This window comes from Arvicola amphibius, chromosome 2 (genome assembly GCF_903992535.2).
Source record: "Arvicola amphibius chromosome 2, mArvAmp1.2, whole genome shotgun sequence".
In the NCBI taxonomy this organism is placed as follows: domain Eukaryota; kingdom Metazoa; phylum Chordata; class Mammalia; order Rodentia; family Cricetidae; genus Arvicola; species Arvicola amphibius.
In genome coordinates, this window is record NC_052048.2 from 34,791,750 (window position 1) to 34,812,679 (window position 20,930).

At 48.7% G+C, this 20,930-nt stretch overlaps 1 protein-coding gene across 6 annotated transcripts; it reads right to left on the minus strand.

The window, feature by feature from the left end:
• Positions 1-1,217: 1,217 nt before the first annotated feature.
• Brpf1 (bromodomain and PHD finger containing 1) lies at positions 1,218-19,972 on the minus strand. 6 transcript variants are annotated; one of them, XM_042054588.1, is made up of 14 exons: positions 19,586-19,972; positions 17,136-17,741; positions 11,876-12,835; positions 9,851-10,013; positions 9,356-9,487; positions 8,877-9,005; positions 7,694-8,003; positions 7,047-7,367; positions 6,445-6,729; positions 5,821-5,968; positions 4,486-4,622; positions 4,265-4,383; positions 3,782-3,936; positions 1,218-2,084 (listed from the first exon to the last, which is right to left on the minus strand). In XM_042054588.1, exons 2-14 carry the CDS (start codon positions 17,729-17,731, stop codon positions 1,901-1,903), a joined length of 3,639 nt encoding a protein of 1,212 aa, XP_041910522.1. In that variant the 5' UTR covers positions 17,732-17,741; positions 19,586-19,972; the 3' UTR covers positions 1,218-1,900. The 6 variants fall into 6 exon arrangements, with proteins under 6 accessions (XP_041910522.1, XP_038176016.1, XP_038176015.1 ...); XM_038320088.2 differs by having other exon boundaries at positions 8,859-9,005; XM_038320087.2 differs by having other exon boundaries at positions 4,265-4,622; positions 7,047-7,364.
• Between the last annotated feature and the right edge of the window lie 958 nt (positions 19,973-20,930).

The window sequence follows — 20,930 nt, forward strand, 5'->3', positions numbered from 1 at the left end:
ACTGAGCCCCAGTACCAATATGTGGCTCCCAGGCAGCCTAACGGACCAATTCAACTACCAGCACCAGTTACCTTGACCCAAAAATGACTACATCACTTATAATTTTCTTGAAGATATTAAAAAATGCTGGAGGCTAGGAAGCATGAACTTGAGACATTAGCCTGACACACGAGGACATTTTCCACTTAACAGAAATTTTTGGTGTTTGTACCTAAATTATTACACTACAGATTCGAGGGCAAGGTCTGCTGCTGATTTATCTTTGTGTCCTATGTACACCAAAGCACAGCACACCCACTAGCACATTCACCATCATCATCAAATAAATGGGAACTTTTGTCTCAGTTCATTCCTAAGTATCTGCAAGGCCTGGGGCAGCCACATCTTACTTTGGTAACCCCATCTATAGGCATGTCACCTTCCAGGTGCCTGGCACTTAGAAAGCATTCTTTCTAACAAGTGTTTGAATTGGAAAAACACCAAGTTTGGATGTGTATGAACAGTCTTGTACAACCTTACTGTTTCCAATTACGGTCTCAACTATAGTGTTTGAAGCACTTAAGCTATGGTCCTAATAAAGGACTTGAAGGAATCCACAAAGGAAATCAGCAATGGACTTTGGTTTTAGCATGCCAGCTGAAAAGCCAGCTTTCCAGACAAATGATCTTGAGTTTAAATCCTAGCACTGCAACTTCTTAGTTGTAAGAACTTTAGCAAGTTAGTTCATTTTTCTAAACCTCAGCATCTGAGATAACCAACCTGCTATTAACCAACCCCATAATTACTGTGAAGATTACACAACAGTGTACCTACAGTTACTTAATATGGGCCTGCCACTGTGGAGGTAACTGGCCTATTATTAATTAGCCTACCCCATAGTTACTACAGTGATTAGAAACAATTTATGTATATGTAGGTACTTAAGTCAGTGCCTGACACTCCGGGCATAGGAAATATACTTTCAGTTTTGTTGCAGAAACTTTTAAAAAACAGGTTCTTATTATGTTATTTTGCCTGGGCTTGAACTCATGATAATCCTCCTGCCTCAGCACCTCAAATCCAGGGATTACAGGACTGTGCCACCATACCTAGCTTGCTAATGTGTTGTCTTATAATCAGCAGCCCTTTGGCATCCCATCCCATCCCTGAGGCACAGATCTCTTCCTCTGAATCCTTCTGCCATGGTAGAAGGCAAGAAAAAAGAATTCTAAGTAGACTTTATTTTCTAAGAATCAATATATTTTCTTCCTTTGAAATAAATACAAACCAGTTTGAAAGGTAGGGAGGATTCAGGGGGGAGGGGAAGAAAGGACATAGAGACAAGCTCCGTTCTTTTTTTTTTTTTTTCTCTTTTTTAGTACCAAATGACTCTGGCGCGACCCGGAAACGCAGTTACAAATGAGAATAATTTAAATTCTCCGATAATTACAGTATTTACAGCAGCAGGGGAGGGGTCACCTAGTGCCCCTCTTCTAGGCTAGACAGACATCAGTCCCACTGCTAGGCTGGGATAATGCTGGCTTACCTTACCACCTGCAAGGGCCTCAGGCCTCTAGGCAGTTATGAATTCCCCTGGCAAAGCAGGTAGGGGTTGTGGTATGGTCTGTTTTATGCAGTATTCTAACCATCTCCCACCACCCTGCCCTACAACACCATGAGGTCTTGAGCTCTTTTTGACCTGTGGGATCTCTCCTCTCCTTGCACTGAGTAGCCATGGGCCCTTGGAGTGTTTTGTACAGTCCAGCTGCACTCAGGGCAGGAGGGACCTCTCCTACCCAACTTCCCCTGAGACTGGCCCCAAGACCAGGAATGAATCAGTGCAGAGGGCGGCATCACTCCAGGACAGTGAGCAAAGGGAAGGAGAGAGGTCATAGAGCACTGTAGCTGGGCTCTGACAGTATCAGTCACTATCGCTGGTCTCGCTGCTCTGCTCACCCTGCACCTTGCTGCGGTGCTGCAGAGCCCTGTGGTAGGCGATCTGCACTGACTTGCGGATGTTGGACTTGCGGCCCTCTAGCATCTTCTCTTTGTCTAGATCCTGGTTCACACCCAGAGGAACGAGTTTAGTCCTGGGCAGCCATTGCCTGTCAGACAAGGTAAAGATGAGATAAGGCATGGATTTCAGGGGGAACAAATACTAGCTCTTCCACACTCTATGCATTTAGAAATGCCTGATTCTCAGCATCTCTGCTCTCAAGGGACTGTGTAGTGTATTGAAAAGAATAGTAGGGGGAATAACTGACACGGGAGAAACCTGAAGTAATAAAACTGATGCTACAAAGGATACTAAAAGACTTGCTTAGGAAATATTAAGTTATACAAAGTAGAAGTTAGCTAAGGGAGTTAGTTCTGCCTCCAATATGACTGACTGGAAGGTGAGTAGTGGACTAGCCAGACATGGTAGAAACTGTAGGAAAGCTGAGCGGTGGTGGCGCACACCTTTAATACCAGCACTCGGGAAGAAGAGGCAGGTGGATCTCCCTTGAGGTCAGGCTGGTCTAGAGAGCAAGTTCCAGGACAGGATCCATGGCTACCAAGAAACCCTGTCTCAGAGGGAAACTCTTATACCATTATGGCAGTCTAGAGTTGCTGAGAAAATGTTTCTGGGAATGTTGATTCCTCAAGATTAATCTCCATTCCCAGAACAAAATGAGGCAACTATGATGTAAAACCAGCCATTAGGCCCATTCCCATATCAAAGAACATTCCTCTAAGGGGCATCTTAAGGTGGCAGTGCAAGTGAGAGCCACCATTAATGTCTGGTCTGCCATTAAGTGAACCTGTTTTCAGGAAAAGCATAATTCTGCCAAGTAGGCAAGATGACCCTGGGTTAGAACTATCCAGAAAAGAACAACATTGGTGTACTTAATTATGGTAATTTTTTGTTGTATAAATCTCCCATTTGCCTAAGTGGCCAGACTTGTAATCTCCTACCTCTCTTTAAATTGTTGAAAGTGTAACCTGGGTGGGGTCATGACTTGGAAGAGATTTAAGGATGACTGTGTATGTGGAATGTTATAAACCTAAAGCCTATTTAAGCTGGTAAAATGTTGTTTGAGGCTGGTTCCCTTTTGTGCATGAGCCAGAACCAGTTGCATGCTATTGTTAAAGAGATTTTCCTTTATTAATTTCTTAAGTGTGAGGAGTGATTTCTCACTGGGAAGACATATTAATTCTACAGTATATAAATTCTACAGGGTACTTTATGGGTGCAAAAAGCCTCAAATAGGTATCCTGTCCCAGCTGTTTCAGGGAGACTATCTGCAGGCAATTAACAAAAATTTGACAAGAGAGATTTAAAATCGAATATTTTGTTTTTGTCTTTTGAGACATGTTTTTGCTGTGTAGCCCTGGCTATCCTGGAACTCACTCTGTAGACTAGGCTGGCCTCGAACTCAGAGATCTGCCTGCCTCTGCCTTCTGAGTATAAAGCCGAAATGTTTATGCTTGCTTTTCCCCATCTTGTTACTATAAAGGAAGAAGTGGGAACAATAAGTCTAGAAGTCATCTGAGCATAAGCAGGGAGCCACCCTAACTTTGCCAGTCACTGATGGTCCTTTAGCTTCTAGTCACAGCTTGTTTGCCAGCTACTGCCCACTCAGTCCATCAGGCTCAGGACAAACACACCCTTTTGCTTAGAGCTATTCTAAGCGTGCCCCCCCCCCACCCAATACTTTGTAATAATCTGTTGCTGAGTCTCTTGACAATCTGCCCCCACATCACAGATGGCTGTAATTATATCTGTGGCTTTAAGTCACACCAAATGCACCCGTTTCCTTACCAGGTTCGTTTGTTGTCAAAGAAGAGAACGAGGTAGAGATGCTCTCGGGCTTCCTGTGTCATCTGTTCCCCAAGTTTTAGAACCTCCAATGGTGGTACAGGGATGGGAACCCCATGATGGAACATACCTTCTCGGGGCATCTTTGGATCAATGATCTGAGAGTATAATACAAGCCCAGTTTGGTTTAGGTCACTTCCTCCCCAAAGCTAGCACTACCTAAGAATTTGAAGAATATGTTACTGGGGCTGTAGTGTCGACCTTGCCAAATTATTTCAGAGCCTGGGGGCAAGAGAAAAGATAGGGGAGAGATGGAAAACTGACTGGGATCTCTCTGGGGTACTCAAGCTACATCTGTCTAACAGTCAACCTGCTAAGGAGCCCCGTGCTCTGTAAGTTGGCAGGGAAAGGGCAAGGCTACACTTTATGAATCCAAGTCCTAGGGCTGGAAAGCAGGGGTAAGGACAAGAGAAACCATAGGCCTACCAGAGCTGGATATGATGGATAACCTCGGCACTTGGCCCACACAAGGTCCAGAGCATCCAATGGGGAGTCCTCGTCCTCTGACAGCCAGCCAGCTCCACGACCCAGACTCTTTCTTACCACTTCACAGGAATGGGAGAGAGGAGGTGGATCAGCAGCTGGGGGGCTGGCAAGGCCTTGAAACTGGGTCCCCAGCACCCCTGACTTTGGGTGAGGGTACTTACTGCTGTGGCCCACGCCGCGGCCAGTGCCCACGGAGTAGGCCTCATTCTCAGTGCCTGACGTATCTTCACTGCTGTCCTCTGGGAATGTGCCCCGAGAGAAGGAGGGCTTCCCCCGGCCTTGTTTTGAGGGTGTTGTGCTATGGAAAGACAATTAGAATGCAACTCAGAGGGGAAAATGAAAAATTACATGGCTCAGGGGTCCTCTCCTTGTTAAGCACTCAAATCTCGACTTTTGAAAAACAGAGACTGTATAAAGTTTGTAACTCAACACACTCTTTGGGGTTAGGCTAGTAATCAGACTAATGTCACCAAGTGGAAAACACGCCTGTCTATAAGCAATGCCGACAAGAGCTGCCAGATCTTCTATTTTAATTTATTGTTCTGAAGTACTTGAGATTGATCCTAGGACTTCACACAAGCTAGACAAGTGTTCCAGCAAGGAGCTACATCCCCAGTCCTTGAGACCGAGTCTTGCTACATATGTAGCCATGGCTGGCCCAGAACTTATTCCATAACCTAGGCTGACCTTGAGCTTGCAGTGATCCTACCTTAACCTCCCAAGAGCTGGGGTTATAGGTATGAGCAACCACACCCAGCTCTTCCTGATTTTTCTTTCCTGCTTTTTTGAGATAGGGTTTCTCTGAATAGCCCTGGCTGTCCTAGACCTCACTCTGTAGACCAGGCTAGCCTTAAACTCACAGAGAGAGAGGTTCCCCTGTCTCTGCCTCCTGAGTGCTGGGATTAAAGGTGTGTTCCACCACCGCCCGAAAGGATCCTCTGATTTTTAAAGAGAACACAGAGACAGAGAATTTTATGTGGATTCCATTTTTTGCTTTTAAGTAAATTTAATCCTATCCCCCACCCCAGTTTTTATTTTATCTGCATAGGCATTTCGTCTACATGTATGTCTGTATCATGTGTACGCAATGCCAATGGAAGCCAGAAGATGGTATCCGATCCCCCTGAAACTGGAGTTCCAGTACACTGTATGGATGCTGGGAATTAGACAAGGTCCCTCTGGAAGAGCAGCCAGTACTCTTAACTGCTAAGCCATTTCTCCAGCCCTGTATTCAGTTATTAGAAACATCTTAGTGACCAAAATAAAGTATGTCTGAAGGCCAAATCCTAGCTATAAGGCACAGTTTGCTCTAAAACATCAGCTTAACCTAAGACAGTGTCTTCTGTTCTGTTAGGGTGACTGATCTATCCCATTTATTTTATAGGGACACTTGGATTTGAACTCGTTCCTTTGGACTGAAATGGCTGCCACCTAGCTTCCATGGGAGAACCTGGAAAGGCATCCTGCAGGTTGCCTCCCATCTGCAGGGCTAGTACCTGGTCCGGTCTGAGGCGGCACTGCTGCTGCTGCTGCTGCTGGACTCTGAGTCTGAGCTGCTCCGGGGAAGGTTGCAGTCATTACGGTACACCAAGAAACTCTTCTTCACTGGCTGGTTCCCACTGCTGAAGCCATTGGCTGGTAAGTCTTGGAAGAGGGAAGGAACCAACTGATCAGAAAGATGTAGATCAGAGCCAGCATGGGGGTTAAGGTGGAATGAGTCTGGGTTCTCTTTCTGGGATGAAAAATTCCTCCAACCTTGGCCAGCAGAGATAGCTCTAAGCAGTTCTACCATAGCAGGCCAAAGTTTTGCACTGACCTTCAACTTCCCTTAGCCTAAAGACACAAAGGATTTAAAAGGCAGGAAGTTCCCCAAAAAAAGGAGAGAAGAGAAAAGGTGAAGTGATAAGGGGAAGAAAGGCTTGGATGGGAACCTGGCTGGGTCAGTATCTTTGGGCCTCAGTTTTCACAAATGAAGGATGAGGGGATGGGATTAAAGGACTCCTAAGGACCCTTCTAGTTGACTTTTACAGGGAAATGAAGGGAGAGCTCAAAGTATGCTGGGAGGAATGGCAGCTCTGCTCACTGTCTTGGGGCAGGGGCTGGGTGATGATGAGGCTCACCCATTGGGGGGTCTTCTGTGGACTTATCACTGTCGCTGTCTGAGCTCGAACTGGGCCGGGGGCTCCTACCCCGCTTGCGCTGACGCAGGGAGCCCATGATGGGAAGCTGGGGGGGCCCCACAGGACTGCCTCCATGGCTGGGGGTCATCTGGCTCTCCCGGTTTTTGGGGGGCCGGCCCGGCCTCTTGGGCGGCCCAGCTGTCTTCGGGTTCTTTTTGGAGAACAGAACTGAGGTTCTCCTGCCCACCTCATGTGCAGGGGTTGAGGACATGTTGGGACCCAGGCCTGGAGCAGAGAAAGAGAGAAAGAGAGTTGGTGAGGGGCCTGACATGAAAGGAAGGGTAGATGTCCAGGGTAACATCCTGGGAATATAGGATCATTACTATGTGTAGAATTGGGGAAATAATATTGGGATTGGGGATTCAGAACAACTCATACCAACAACCAGAGAGCAGCTAAGAGGCCCCTGACTGGGAAATGAAGGAGAAAGTTCAGCTAGTTGTGCAGGAAGGACCTCTGCCTAGGGGACAGCAGGGCTGAGTATGTACTGCAGGGCCAAAGTCTGACTTGCTTTGGGGTCCATCTTGCTATGGGGTTCAGACCTTTGCTTGTCTCCTGGCTGCTGCTCTCTTCTGCGGCACTGTCTGTCTGTCCATCCTTGTCACAGGCTGCAGGGTGGGGTGTCAGACTGCCCCGGTTGGAGGGACCATGACGCTCAGGCCCATCCCGGCCAGTTTCCCGCTGGTGAGCAAGTTTCCGTCGCAATGCCGTCATCTCTTTCTTGATCATTTTTGCACGGCGGGAACGGCCCACACTTTGCTTGCTGGCATTGACTTCGTCCAGCCGCTCCAGCAACAACTTTAGCTGCTCTTCTACTGGCAGGTGTTTCTGGTTCTCCAGCAGGACCAGCCGTTCTTCCTCTGCTGCCAGGGAGAGTTGGGGGGAGAAAGGTCAGGCTCAGAGCAACCCATTGGGCCCCTTGAACCTGGGCAGGCAGCAGGAACCCACTCTTCCCATTGACTTCTCCCAGGAAGAGCTACAAAAATGGCAGCGCAAGTATGCAGAATGGTGGCCCAGCTATCCGTTCACCCAGTCTTGCTTCTTGGGGGAGCATTCCTGGGGAGAGCCTGCTGCTGCTCAGCCCAGCTGCTTTCTGCCTGTACTGCCTGTCCCCAGGAAAGGACTTTTGGAGACCTGTCCATTCCTGGCATTGGCCTCTGTGCATGCAGATGACTGATCCATCACCCACCATCTTCAGTGTGATGTGGGGCCTCATCTCCGGCCAAGTTGTGAGGGATATGCATGCCCGTCTCAAAGTCAATGCCCATTTTTTCTGCCTGTCGCCGGGCCTGACGGAGTACAGCGCCACCCTGCTCACGGAGTCGCACCGCTGCCCTGTAGAAGATGGTGTCCTTGGCATTATACTTTAGGCAGTTGCTGACAATGAGGTTGAAGTCCTCCTCAAAATCATCAAAATTCAAGTAGCGATAAGCCTCCAAGTTCTGCTTCATGGTGAAAAAGTCCATGGGCTTTTTGATGTGGTCTAGGTAGTCAGGTACCTGGGAGAGCAGGGTAAGTGTCTAAGTGGAGATCTGTTCTTATTCCCCCCAAACCCTACTCTTAACAGCCACCCCTGAAATGCCTCTAGCAACCTCCTCCCACCACAGTTAAGAGGCAGGCTTGTAGTACAAAGGAAGTTCTAGTCCTGAGCTGTGTGACCTTAGTAGTCTGTTAACCTCTCTGGGCCTTATTTTCCTCTCCTGGAAAATGGTGATGAAAATGCACACAAATCTATTTCCTGGAACCACGGGCAGCTTTAATAGGGGAAAGAAGCCGGGCGGTGGTGGCGCACGCCTTTAATCCCAGCACTCGGGAGGCAGAGACAGGCGGATCTCTGTGAGTTCGAGGCCAGCCTGGTCTACAAGAGCTAGCTCCAGGACAGGCTCTAAAAAAGCTGCAGAGAAACCCTGTCTAAAATAGGGGAAAGAAAAAGGCCATGAGAATTCGCTAAAAATTGTAGTTTTGTATTCCTGCTGTTGTTCTTGCTCATTATCAGGCTTGTGGTAGGCTGCTGCCTCAGAGAGAAAAGTGAACCTAGGGCTTCAGAGCTGGCTCTTTAGATTCTGAGCCTTTTAAAGTTTCCATTCTAGGGCTGGGCACCCTGAAATATCTTCCTGCCTTGTGATTATTCATCTGGCAGACTCTGGGAGAGGAGTGCAGATGGCCTCTCATTCTGAGTTCTTGGGTTGTGATGAGGACAGGAGCCCAGGTGATACGTGTGGCTCTAGTTCATCAGACCCAGAGCCACTGAACCCTTTATGTCTAGGTCCCCACCTAGTCCCTGGGCCAGACCTGCAGCAGGGGTCCAACTGGGAGAAGAGAAAGAAGTTGGAGTGAGGGGAAGGGATTCTTACTTCGTCCAATTCGGTTACCTCAGACAGAGGGACCGGCTCGCTGAAGATGTTGCCTGTGTCCTTCTCTTGGAGCTGCTCCAAGGTTTTTCGGAGGAGGATGAGGAAAGGGGTCAGCTGCATTTCCATGGCAATCTGCTGGATCTTAATCTGGCACACAAAAAGGCTGGATCAGTCAGGCCCTGGCCAGTCCCTCAGCAGAGGAAATGGTCCCTGTTGGCTTAGAAACATGTTTTTCTCATCCAGGCCCTATGAAAGACAGCTGTCTCTATCTACTTTGGTCCCCTTCCTTGAACTCCTGGCCGGAGCTCCCTGAATCAGAGGTTAGGATTCTGTGCAGTCTCCTTTGATACTCAGCTTCCCACAGGCCTACAAGCACATAGTGCTGGGATACTCAATGCCAGTATGGGCTTTGGTGCTTCCCAGCCAGGGACATACACTCTCCCTCCTCTGGAGCTGGGTTCTGCTTTGAGAACCAGGACTGGCCCAGGAGCACTCACCGTCTCCCTTTTGAGTTTCTCTCGCTTGCGAATCAACTCCACCAGCAGCCGAGCTCGCTCCAGGTCATGCCGGAGCCGCTGCCAAGACTTGAGCTGTTCTTTGAGGGCCCAGTTCTTATCTTCAGAATCTCTCTGTGGAGGTAAAGGGACATCAGATGGTGAGAGCCAGAGGAGAATCTAGCAAGAAACCTAGGCCAAGAACAGGGCAAGCCCAAGGAGAAAGCCCAGTAATTTATCAATAGCACCTCCATCTATGTGTTACCAAGGTCTAGCACAAGATAATGCTCAGCATATTTGTTGAGTTAATGACCACACAGGAATGATGCCTTTCCACCAACCTGGTAATATGTAGATTTCATGCTGAGCCTGCTTTAGGGGTTAATTTAAAGGTGGAAAAATCTTAAGCTCTTTGATGCTAGAGGCTATCACTACAAATTTTGGTCCTTGTCCTTCTGGTACTAGTTTTCACAGCCCTCAGGGATTTGGACACAGTACCCCGACTTGATCACAGTTCCTCTGAGACTGAAGATGTGTCTGCAGACGCCGAAGTAGTGGGACCCCATTCCGTGACTGTCGTTTCAGAGTCCAGTAGCTGTGTAGCCTCTGCATGAACTGGCTCTTCCTCTGGATGGTCAGGCGGTTGGTGATCTTACTGAGTCTGGAAACCAGGGAACAAAGTAAAAACCTGCTACGTCCTGACTGCCAGTAAGAGCTCCTGAATGAGGACAAGTGGGGTCCATGACACTCATCAAAAAGGTCTGGAAAGCTAGGCACAGAACTCACACCTGAAATCTCAGCACTCAGGAGGTGGAGGCAAAAGGATCCGGAAGCTCAAGGTAATCTTTGGCTCTATATGGAGTTCAAGCCCAGCCTACTACAAGAGATTCTATCTCAAAAAGAAAAGAAGGATCTCCCTCCTTTTGCTCCTCATCAGGACCTTGGGAGGGAGATCATGAGCAAGGAAGTCAGGACCGTGAGGAGTGCGTTTACCCACTGAGACGGTGGGACAGATCTAACGGGAGACCACCAAGTCCAGTTGGAATGGGACTGATGGAACAGGGGACCAAACTGGACTCTGAATGTGGCTGACGGTGGAGAAGGACTGAGAAACCAAGACAACGGCGATGAGCATGAACTCTATAGCATGGATGGGCTCACTGTGAGCCTTGTCAGTTTGGTTGCTCACCTTCCTGGACTTAGGGGGAGCTGGGAGGACCTTGGACTTAACATAGTGAAGGGAACCCTGACGGCTCTTTGGCTTGGAGAGGGGTGGAGTGGGGGTATGGGTGGAAGGGAGGGGAGGGAAGGGGGAGGAGGAGGGGAGGAGATGGAAATTTTTAATAAAAAAAAAATGAGAAAAAAAAAAGAAAAGAAGGAAGAAGAGGAGGAGAAGGAGCAGTTTGGAATTCTGGGCTTATGGCATAACCAACAGTGCCTTGAGTGGCACAACACAGCAGAGAGGAAACTAAGCTCTCAGCATTGAGTAGAACAACATCAGTCTGCCTTTCTAAGTCTGCTCAGCCACAGCAGCCCAAGGCACAGTTAGACTCTGATCTTGTGGGCTGAGCCTGTGGAGAAGATAACGTATCTCATCACTTGTTGGCCTTTTGTTAAGATAAAGTGAAGATAAATTACAAGGACAGAAACCTATGGTGAAGTCAACCAGACAACACAAGACAGCTAAAAACAATTGACAATCACTGCCTGATTGAGCAGCACTCCACAGTGCACAGTCTACAGCAGGGGAAGGTGGCCCTTAAGAACATAGAGGACACTGCAGCATTTCTGGTGCATGATCAAGTTGCTTATGTCATGCACTTTTTTCCCCCTGTACTGGGGACTGAACCCAGATCTCTATGGATACTAAGCATATCTGACAACTGAGCTGCATCCCAGTCCCTTCACAACTTTCTGAGCCTTCTCCTCTCCACTTTTTATTGATTCTTTCATAGGAAGATCATTTTCCCATCCTTTTTTTCTAAAAAAAGATTTATTATTATGTGTACAGTGTTCTATCCAGTGTTCTACCTGCAGGCCAGAAGAGGACATGACATATCATTACAGTTGGTTGTGAGCCACCATGTGGTTGATGGGAATTGAACTCAAGACCTCTGGAAGAGCAGTGAGTGCTTTTAACCGCTGAGCCATCTCTCCAGCACCAGCTGTTTCATCTTAACAAACCACACCATCAAAAAGAGGGGCACACACTTAATCCCAGCACTTGGGAGACAGAGGCAGGATCTCTGTGAGTTTGAGGCCAGCCTGGTCTACAGAGTAAGTTTCAGGACAGAATTCAAAGGTACATAAAAACCCAGTCTCAAGGAGGGGAGAGGGATAGCTTCAATACGTGTTCTATCCACCAGATAAAGGTTCAGAGTTTCTGGCTCCAAATGCAAAAGTCAGGTAGATGACTCACTTCCACATAGCTCTGATGGAAGGCAAGCAGGCTACTCTACTACTTAGGCCCCACAGTCCCTCTGAGGGCTTTTCCCCTCCCCTTCCTGCCCACTGCACATGTACCTGTGTGGCGGAATGCAGGGTACAGACACCACAGGTGCTGCTGCTCGCTTTTCTGCTAAGATCTTCCGAGCTTTCTTCATCTTAATCCGGGACTTGGCCTTGGCCTTCTTGACCTTCTCTGAGCTCCAGCTTTTACCCTCATCTTCTTCTTCATCCTCCTCCTCCTCACCCTCACTGTGGGAGAGGGCAGGTAGGCGGCGAGCAGAACCTGGGGGTGTGTGGATGTCACAGTAGGCTGTCTTGCGGACGCTAAAGGAGGTGCCATTGGCACCTGTCTCCCGCACAGGTTCCATCTTCATGTAAAGGCCAGCCTGCTGGGCACATGTCACATGGAAGGCTGTGTAGCAGTTGGCCTTGTGGCACTGGATGCAGGCTCCAGAGCCCCGCTGTTTGCAAATGTAGCAGGTGAGCTTCCAGCGGGCTGGTGGGATATGCTCAATGCTGTCAATAGGTTCTAGGAAGACTGTGTTGGCAAAGCAGACCTCAGGGATCCACAAGGCACACACAACGTGAGCCCAGCGGCCATCATCTGTCTGCTTAAAGGCACCACCCTTATTGGGGCACAGAGCACAGTCCACTGCACGAGAAGGTGACTGCAGGCAACGGCGGCACAGCCACTGGCCCTCAGGGATATAAGGGACACCATAGCACTCCTGATGCACAGCCAAGTTGCACATGTCACAGAAGAGGATGACATTGCTGTTCTGGCATTCGCCGTCATTGCAGATACAGCACACGGCATCTTCATCCACTAGTGCATTGGGGTCACCTTTATTGTGACTCTCAAAGTAAGACTCCTTCTCCAACCGGTCCATTAGGTACTCAAAGATCTCCTGTGGGATAGGACTCACACCCTCTGTCTTCCGTCGCTCATTCATGATATCCAGCCAGATGTAGTCCTCCTCGTCCATGTCATACTCTACTTCCTCATCCAGTTCTTCTGCAGACTTCTCAATGTACCTGAAGTGCACACAGGTAGTTTGGCATCACATGGCTGCTATCTTTTCCCTTCAGATAAAGCACTGTGCTTGCCTCCAAGCACTCAGCCTCTGCCCAGGTACACATGTCTCATTCTAGCCTTCATCTTCGTCCTCAATTTCAACCCCCTATTTGTAGATACTATAATCATTTCTGTCTTGCAGAAAAGGAAACCTAAATGTGGGGGAAGTTAACTTGCTCAGCTTACTTATAAGAAAGTGCCCTAATGCTTGGTCATAAATACAGGCCTACCTCTCTAGTACTCATACTGTGGCATCATATGAAGTATAGAGGCTCCGCAAGACTCCTAAAAGGGCCAATGTTGGAACAGTAAGGACCCATCAGGGGAATATGAGGGACTGTACAGCCAGAGGAAGGCAGTTCCTTGGACAACAATGGCAAATGAATACAGGCCTGTTTTAGCAAAGCTGACAAGTACCAAAGACACCATGGATGTTCTTTCAGAAGGTGCTAGGGGTCTCTCAAATGCTACATACTGTGTTTGTTCTCTGGAGAGCCTTGAAAGATAATAATAGCTAGGACTGACTGGGCATTTACTATGGGCCAGGCACCAGGCCAAGTTACAGCTATTCTCATTACAGCTAGCAGGTCAGTGTTCTTATCATCTTTATTTGTAGATGAAGAAAGTAAAGTTTTGAGAAAAATTGTTAATAACCTATTACAGATAGGCTTTATCACCAGGGAGTGACAGAGCTGGCATCCAGTCTCTATCCCCAGTTTTTTCACATTCACTTTGGCACTCTCTGACCAGCAGGCTTAGAGCAGAGGGTTTCTCTAAGTGGCTGTAAACATAGCAGGTACCCACCTTGCCCTGCCTTAGGCCACCTAGACTCTAGGACTGTCAACTATAGAGTACAAGAGAAGAACAGGAGTTTGGCTTTTTAACAAACCTGGTTTTAAACTTTGTCTGTGCCACTTGGACATGTTCGGAAAGCACTGCTCTGCCCTGTATCAAAGCTTTACTGATAAAAGATCGAAGGCTATATTCAGTAAATGATAACTTTTAATGATATTAAAAAAGTGAACAGCCATGGAGCTGGAGATATACTCAGTTGGTAGAATGCTTACCTAACACGCACAAAGTCCTGGTTCAATCCCTGGCACCCCATAAAACCAGGTATGATGGCATAGCTGTAAATCCTAGCACTCAAGAGGTAGACGTAGAAGAATCAAGAGTTCAAAGCTACTACACTGTGAACTGAAGGCCAGCCTAGGATACATGAGACCCTGTATTTAAAGGGGGTGGGGTGGCTAAATCATGGGGCACACAACATGTTCTAGCAGAACATGGAAAGTGGACCTCCAAGCAGGCCAGGTGCAGAGAAGCTCTGGGGTCATTTGCCGTCTCTGTATGACAGTTTATAACCTTAACCTCTTAAACTCTCTGGGCCTTATCTACAGAGTCATAATGCTGACATTGCTATTGTAAGCATGAAATAAGTTAATAAATGGAAACACTTAGAACAGTGCTTCGCATGGAGTACATATTCAATAAATGTCAATTTATTATTAGCCTTTATATAGCCCTAACCCACCTTGCCTTGAATTACAGCTGCTTGTGCCTAACTCCTCTAGACAGAGGCAGGGATCATGTCTGATTCACTGTACAGAAATAGGTCCTCACTGCTGTTCAATTGAAAGGCATTTTGGGGGTGGCAGGGAGGAAAGAGACTACAATGTGTGTAGGAGGCAGCTTCTCCCGTAGCCCTTTCCCTCTTACCCAAGGTGAGCTCAACCTGTGCCCCTGGAATAATATATGATCAGAGCTGGTGTGAGGTAGCCAGATGGGTCTAGGGCTTAGACAAGTTCTCTTAAACATCAGGTCTTGGCTGTCCCTCTGCCATGACACATGACTGTATGTGATGGTACATAACACACTCCCACAGGCACCCAGATTACAGACTGTGGCACAGATAGGTGGGCTGTGTGTCAAGTACAATTCTTGGCACACTAGCTGGCAATCCACCCCCTCCCTCCCCCTCAAGAAGTGCACTGGAATTTGAGCAAGAGAAAATGTTGTTATTAGAGTGACAACCTCAGACCTTCTCAAGTTTTTGCAAAAGTAAATCATTTCCAAACAACGGGGAATTTTGCTAACTATGATAATTACAACAACATAACCCCGACTGACTGCAGCACACCAGCTGAAAACTGTTCCTCTAGAGAAAAGTGACTGTGGGGGGTGGGAAGAGTAGAAGCTGAGTAAGCTGGGCTGGACTGCCTGTGAGAACAGATTATGTATGCCAAGAGCCATTAGAGGAGAGGAAGGCCCCAAAAGAGGCCTAAACATTTGGAGATGAAGAAGCATGGTAGTAAATTCTAAGAGAAAAGAGAAAGAGTAGAAAATCATAGAGGGGGAACTGGGCTGAAAACAGCCAAACGGAGAGAAAATATTTACTAAAACTTGGACAAGGAAAAAGTTATATGTGTGTGTGTGTGTATGTATGTATGTATATGTATATATATATATACACATACACACATATATACACATATATACATGCGCACACACACACACACACACACACACACACACACACATGTATATGTATGTCACTGTGTTCCCAGTCACTGTCATATCAAGTGGACTACAAAAGCAAAAGCCGCTTTTACATAGAGCCTTTACAATAAAGACAAATGAACAAACTGCTCTCCTGGCTTTGGGAGCCAGAACTCCACTTGGTTTTCATTACATCCTGTGGCTGAGATTTCTATATATAGTTCACCACCACACTGCCCACCCATTGCACATCTTTTTTTACTCATGTTAAAGGAATCAGCTTTGCCAGGCAGTGGTGGCGCACACCTTTAATCCCAGCACTTGGGAGGCAGGAGCAGGCAGATCTCTGTGAGTTCGAGGCCAGCCTGGTCTACAGAGGGAGTTCCAGGACAGGCTCCAAAGCCATAGAGAAACCCTGTCTCAAAAAAAAAAAAAAAAAAAAAAAAACCAAAAAAAAAAAAAAAAAAAAAAAAAAAAAAAAAAAAAAAAAAAAAAAAAAAAAAAAAAAAAAGAAAAAAGAATTAGCTTTATTTTGTCTGTCTGTGGTTTCGGGTTAGCAAGACAGTTAAGTGGGTAGGTAGGAGAGAGTGCATGGCAGGAGAGAACTGACCCCCACAAGTAGTTCTCCAGCCTCCACAGGTGCTATGATGCAAATGCATGTGTAGACACACAAATAAAAAATTACTTATTTTTTATAAAAAAAGATTTTTGTAAAAATATTAAGAATGCCTGCAAATTCAATAGAAGCCACTAAGACTAGCTCTTAGAAGGAATGGAATCCAAAGAAAAATAAGTAAATAAACAAAAGAGTCACTGACGAGGTACTGTGTCAGCAGTGGAAACACTGCTCACAAAGCTGACAAAGGACAAGTAGCAGTAACAGAGCATTTCATCACAGACATCACCTGCATTTAGGGCCTTCTGAGCCAATGTCTTCTGCCCTAGTGAGGAACACTGCACCTGCCCTGCAGATAGGTTTCTACAACATCAGGCCATGGCCACACAGTGAAAAAGTAAAAAAGGTCAGAAATCAGAGCTGGGATGTTGGGTGTAGGAGAACAGTGTGGCTTTGAGGCTCGGAGGACTTGTCTCAACCTCAGCTCAGAGATTCCTAGCAAGTGACTTTTGACAGGCCTGGTACTTTCTAAAATGAGAACAATGACTGCTTGAGAGAGTTTTGGGAATAAAGAGGTGGCTATAGCTGGTGCAATGTCATACAACATTCAGAAGGCAAAAGGTAGGCGGTTCACTTGTCAGCTCAAGGTCAGCCTGAGCTACAGTCAGTTCCAGGCAGTCAGAGAAACAGTGAGGCCATCTCAAAAACAAAAACAAATAACAAAAAAAAACAAAAAACAAGCAAGGCAGTGGTGGCACATGCCTTTAATCCCAGCATTTGGGAGATAGATAAAAGGCAGGTAGATCTCTGTTGGTTTGAGGCCAGCCTGGTTTACATAGTAAGTTTCAGAACAGCCATGACTGTTTACACAGATAAACCCTGTCTCAAAAGACCAAAACAAACAACCCCCTCAAACCAAACCTTAATTAAATAGTAATTTAAAAAAATAAAAACAAACAAACAAAAAAAGAGGGGCGAGATGGCTATAAAGCACAAACACAGGACCTAGCATGTGCCTACAGGGCTGCATTCAGTTCACACTCCCTTTCACGGCTAGTGCTGTCCTTTACTCTGTTTCCTATCAGGCCATCACCTCTCTTGGTTTTGACTAGTTTTCTACAGGTAGGAGGGTGTAGTGTCCTTACCGGTAGTAGGAAGTGGGCCGGGGTGGTGCATCAGGGGTGTCTTGCTCCAGCTCTCGATACACCACCTCAGGCAGTTTGGGAGCAGCACTGGCGGGAGCACTGTGGTGGTGGTGGTTGGAGTCCTTGCGTTTCTCCTTGTTCTTATGCTTGCCTGACTTAGGTGTAGCCGTGGGTGTCTCGGTGTTCTCTTTGTTGCTGCTATTCTCTGGGGCCTCCTCAGGGGCTTCCTCATCCTCTGATACCACATCCAGGTTGTCAAAAATGCTGATGCGGTGGACACGGCCATGCAAGTCCACCTCTACCATGCGCTGGGCCTGAGCATAACTCATCACCTCTCGGCCTGGTGACTGTGAGACCTCAGAGGGGCTGGGTGACTGCTTATTGGCTGGTCGTGACTGACGCCCTTTCTTTTTGTGCTTGCGCAGTGGAGTCTGCTGTGGTGGTGGTGGGCTGTCGTGGTCATAGTGGTATAGGTGGTACTCAATACCACTGTAACTCTTGTAAACCTTGCGGCAGGTCTCCACAGGGCATTCATATGGTGGCTTAGTTGCCCGCAAGTTGTGGCAGAAGGTCTTCACATCAAAGTCTACCCCCATGCTGTCACATCTGGAATATACAGATCAGTTAGCACAGGCCTGGCAAGAGCTTTCAGTCTCTGTACCATACAACCCACTTTCTCCAGTTTCCCTTCTCACAAGGTCACATGTCCTGGCCAGCCTCTCTTTAGAGCATCTCCAAGTGCCAGCTCCTTTACCAAGGTCTTGGCACAGGTCCTCAAGACCTACTGCTTGGTCATCCTGCCTATGTCTCACAAGTCTCACATAAAATGACAAGAGTGATCTTCTACCAAGTAGCAGTGGTCACACCAGTGACACAACTAAAAGCTCCCGCTGTGCCAGCTTCTTAGGATAACATTCGAGGGATTTCTTTCACTGTTTGGCTCTAGTCTTCCTTTCTGGATTCTTCTCAGAAGTTTTAATTGTCTACACGCACATTACCTTACCATTCCCTGAATGTTATAATCTCTCAAGGTGCAAAGGTGTTATAATCTCTCTTTATTAGGAATGCTGACTGGTTGGCTCCTACAAATTCTTCAAAACCTAGTTCAACTGATACTTTTATTATGGCTTCTTTGACTCTTGCATGGAAAAATTATTCCCACAGCCTTCTAGTCTCACCTCCAGTGTGACACTTTCCAGTTCTATCTTCTCCCAGTCTACTGAGAGATCTTCAGTAGACACCAGACCTATCTATTTCTAAATCCCAAGTTTCTAGCAAGCACTGAACTCTCAAGCCTTGGCAAATAAATGAAAATCATGTTGAATGAATAACTGAATGAGAAGACCACCAAATCGGAAGGATAAAAACTGCCTATATGTAAATTGCCAATGATGAGCCCTGGATGCCCACAGAAACCACTGGACTGCATCATCAGTGCGTTGCTGAGGTCTTCACAGGGATCCTCATCCTGGCCCTGGAGCTGGGTGGGGGGATATAGGGAGGAACTATGCGACAACAGTCATTTACCCAGGGAAAACAGCACAGGCTACACTTACTTCCTCATTTACATATTCATGCAACATTAACTCAGGGCCTACCAAGTGCCAGGCCCTAAGGGCACAAACAGGAACACAAAAATCTAGGCTTTATGTTCCAGGGTTCTCAAGGGCTAACCCTCCCCCACCCTGATGTTTCTGGGTGAGTAGAGACAGCAGATGGCACCAAACCCCAGAGAGCCCAGCTTAGTCACTGCCCCAATTTCTCTTAGGATGAGTTGAACTAGGGTGCTTGGGACCACCAATGCAAAGCCTGCCTGACCTCCCTGAAAAACACTGACTCTCAGCCTCTCCTCTTGAGGTTAGTCCCTCTGTTGACTTCCAAGTCAGTCAAGCTTCACGTTTAACTCCAACTCACTTCTATTTCCTACTTGCTGCTGTACCTTTAAGCACTAAAGCAATTACAGGCACAAACAAACTCAACTCTTTCCAAGCCGGGTCCCTGGTGAACGCTGCCGCTCTGGCTTTGCTGGCCTGGTTCCCAAACTGGCACAGTGTCCCCAGGGACCTGGTGTCAGAGGCACAAAGGTGTGACCAGAACTTAGCTCTGAAAGCCCTGGGCCCAGAGGTATGGAGGAAGCATCTACTCCCAGGAACTGCAGGAGCTGAAGGAAGCAGGGCACAAGGGGTGGGACCAGGGCCGTGGTGCGGAGCCGGGTCTCCCGGATGCTGCGCCGCTTCCTTTTCGTCAAAGTGTAACAAGTCAAACAAGGTTTCCCTCTTGCCGCTGGCCCAGGCAGACTCAAAGGACATACACTGTCGCAGCGGACGCTCGCCGCGAACGAAGGGCCTGTCAATTTTCCCCGCACGAGGGGTCCAGGAGGTGCTTAGCGCGCCTCTCCAAGGTGGCCCCTTCTCCACTGCTACCGCCGCCCGGACCCGGCCCGCACTCACCGGCCACCTCCAGTCCGGGCTCATCGCCGGGGGCGCCCGCCGGGGCTCCGACCCCGCGCGAGGAGGCCGGCGGGGAAGACGGTCCGGGAAGGGGAAACCCGAACTCCGGGACGCGGAGCTGGGCACCCCGGCTCCTGCCCCGCACGCTCTGGCCCGGCTTCCCGCGCTGACCCCTGCCGCTCCCGGTCCCGCCGGCGCCCCAGTGTCGCAATTCCGCAAGCACCCTCGCGTTTCCCGAGCTCTGGGGTCTTCTGGCCTTGGAACCCGGTGCCACCGGGACAATAAGGGGGTTCCCGGAGGCGGCACAGGAACAGCGGCAGCGGGACTGTGGCGGCAAAGGCTGTGGCAGCGGCGGCAGCAGCAGCGACGGCGACGGCGTCCGCTAGGGTAAACGCGGCCCCGTGGCGCTGCATAGGCGCACTTTCGCCACGACTCTCCGCCGGTCCGCTGAGGCGCAAGCGACCATCTTATGGGTCTGGAAAAGACGTCTGAACACCGCATAGGTCCCGGGAGTGCCTCCATGTTCGAGGGGGAGTTTCTGGAAACTGAAGCCACAGTGTGGGGAGCGGGGGTCCTCGGGCCGTTTGTGGCGAATCTGCGAACACGGACGGGGAGCGCGAGGCTGGGTGTGAGGAGCCCGCCCTTCTCCCCTCCCCCTCTGCCGCCGCCTCCTGCTCCCTCCCTCCTACTGGCGCGACGGCTGCGGTAGGGACCTGGCCTTGGTCTCTGAGGAAGGCGACGGGGCGGGGCGGGCGCGCAGGGCGAGGCGGAGCTGGGGGCAGGGCTCGGAGCCCGAGGGACGCCGCCGAAGCCGCAGGGGCCCGCAGTTATGGGCAGGGGCGGGGCGGGGCGGGAAGAATAGGCCGGCATGGGCGGGGCTTGTGCCCAGGAGGCGGAGCCATCGGAAAGCGGCTCCTTGATGCAACGGCGGCCGCCGGAAGAGTGGGCCTGAGGGTCCCAAGAAAAAAAGGGCGGAGCTTTGGGTGAGCTTGGAAGGTGGAGCTGAATCAGGGATGAAGATAGGACTGGGAAGGAACCCCCTACAAAACTACGGTGAAAGGGCGGGACTTAGGGAAGGAAGCAAGGGGTGGGGCCACAGACGTAGTGTGGGATGGAAAGGCGACCTGGCGGAAGGAAGGCGTGGCACCAGCGAGGGAACTGAGTTTGGGGAGGTTCCCGGTCCTTTATGGTAAAGCAGAGGAATTTAGATTGGCAGCGCTAGACAACAGGGTTACCGGTTGCTGATTGGAAGACGGTGTCAAAACACACAGCCCATTGACTATGACTGACACTTTCAGTGTGAACATGGTTAAGTTGCTGAATTCTTCGGGTACCTTATTTGTAA

Bases quoted from the DNA above. Each gene is read 5' to 3' on its own strand.
- Brpf1 (XM_038320084.2), bottom strand. From the start codon at position 17,731: ATGGGGGTAGACTTTGATGTGAAGACCTTCTGCCACAACTTGCGGGCA. The intron at 9,488-9,850 runs GTACTGTGTCCA...TTACCTCCACAG, and splicing joins GGAACTGTGATCAAGTCGGG to AGAGATTCTGAAGATAAGAA. The intron at 2,085-3,781 runs GTAAGGAAACGG...CTTGTCTGACAG, and splicing joins TTTGACAACAAACGAACCTG to GCAATGGCTGCCCAGGACTA.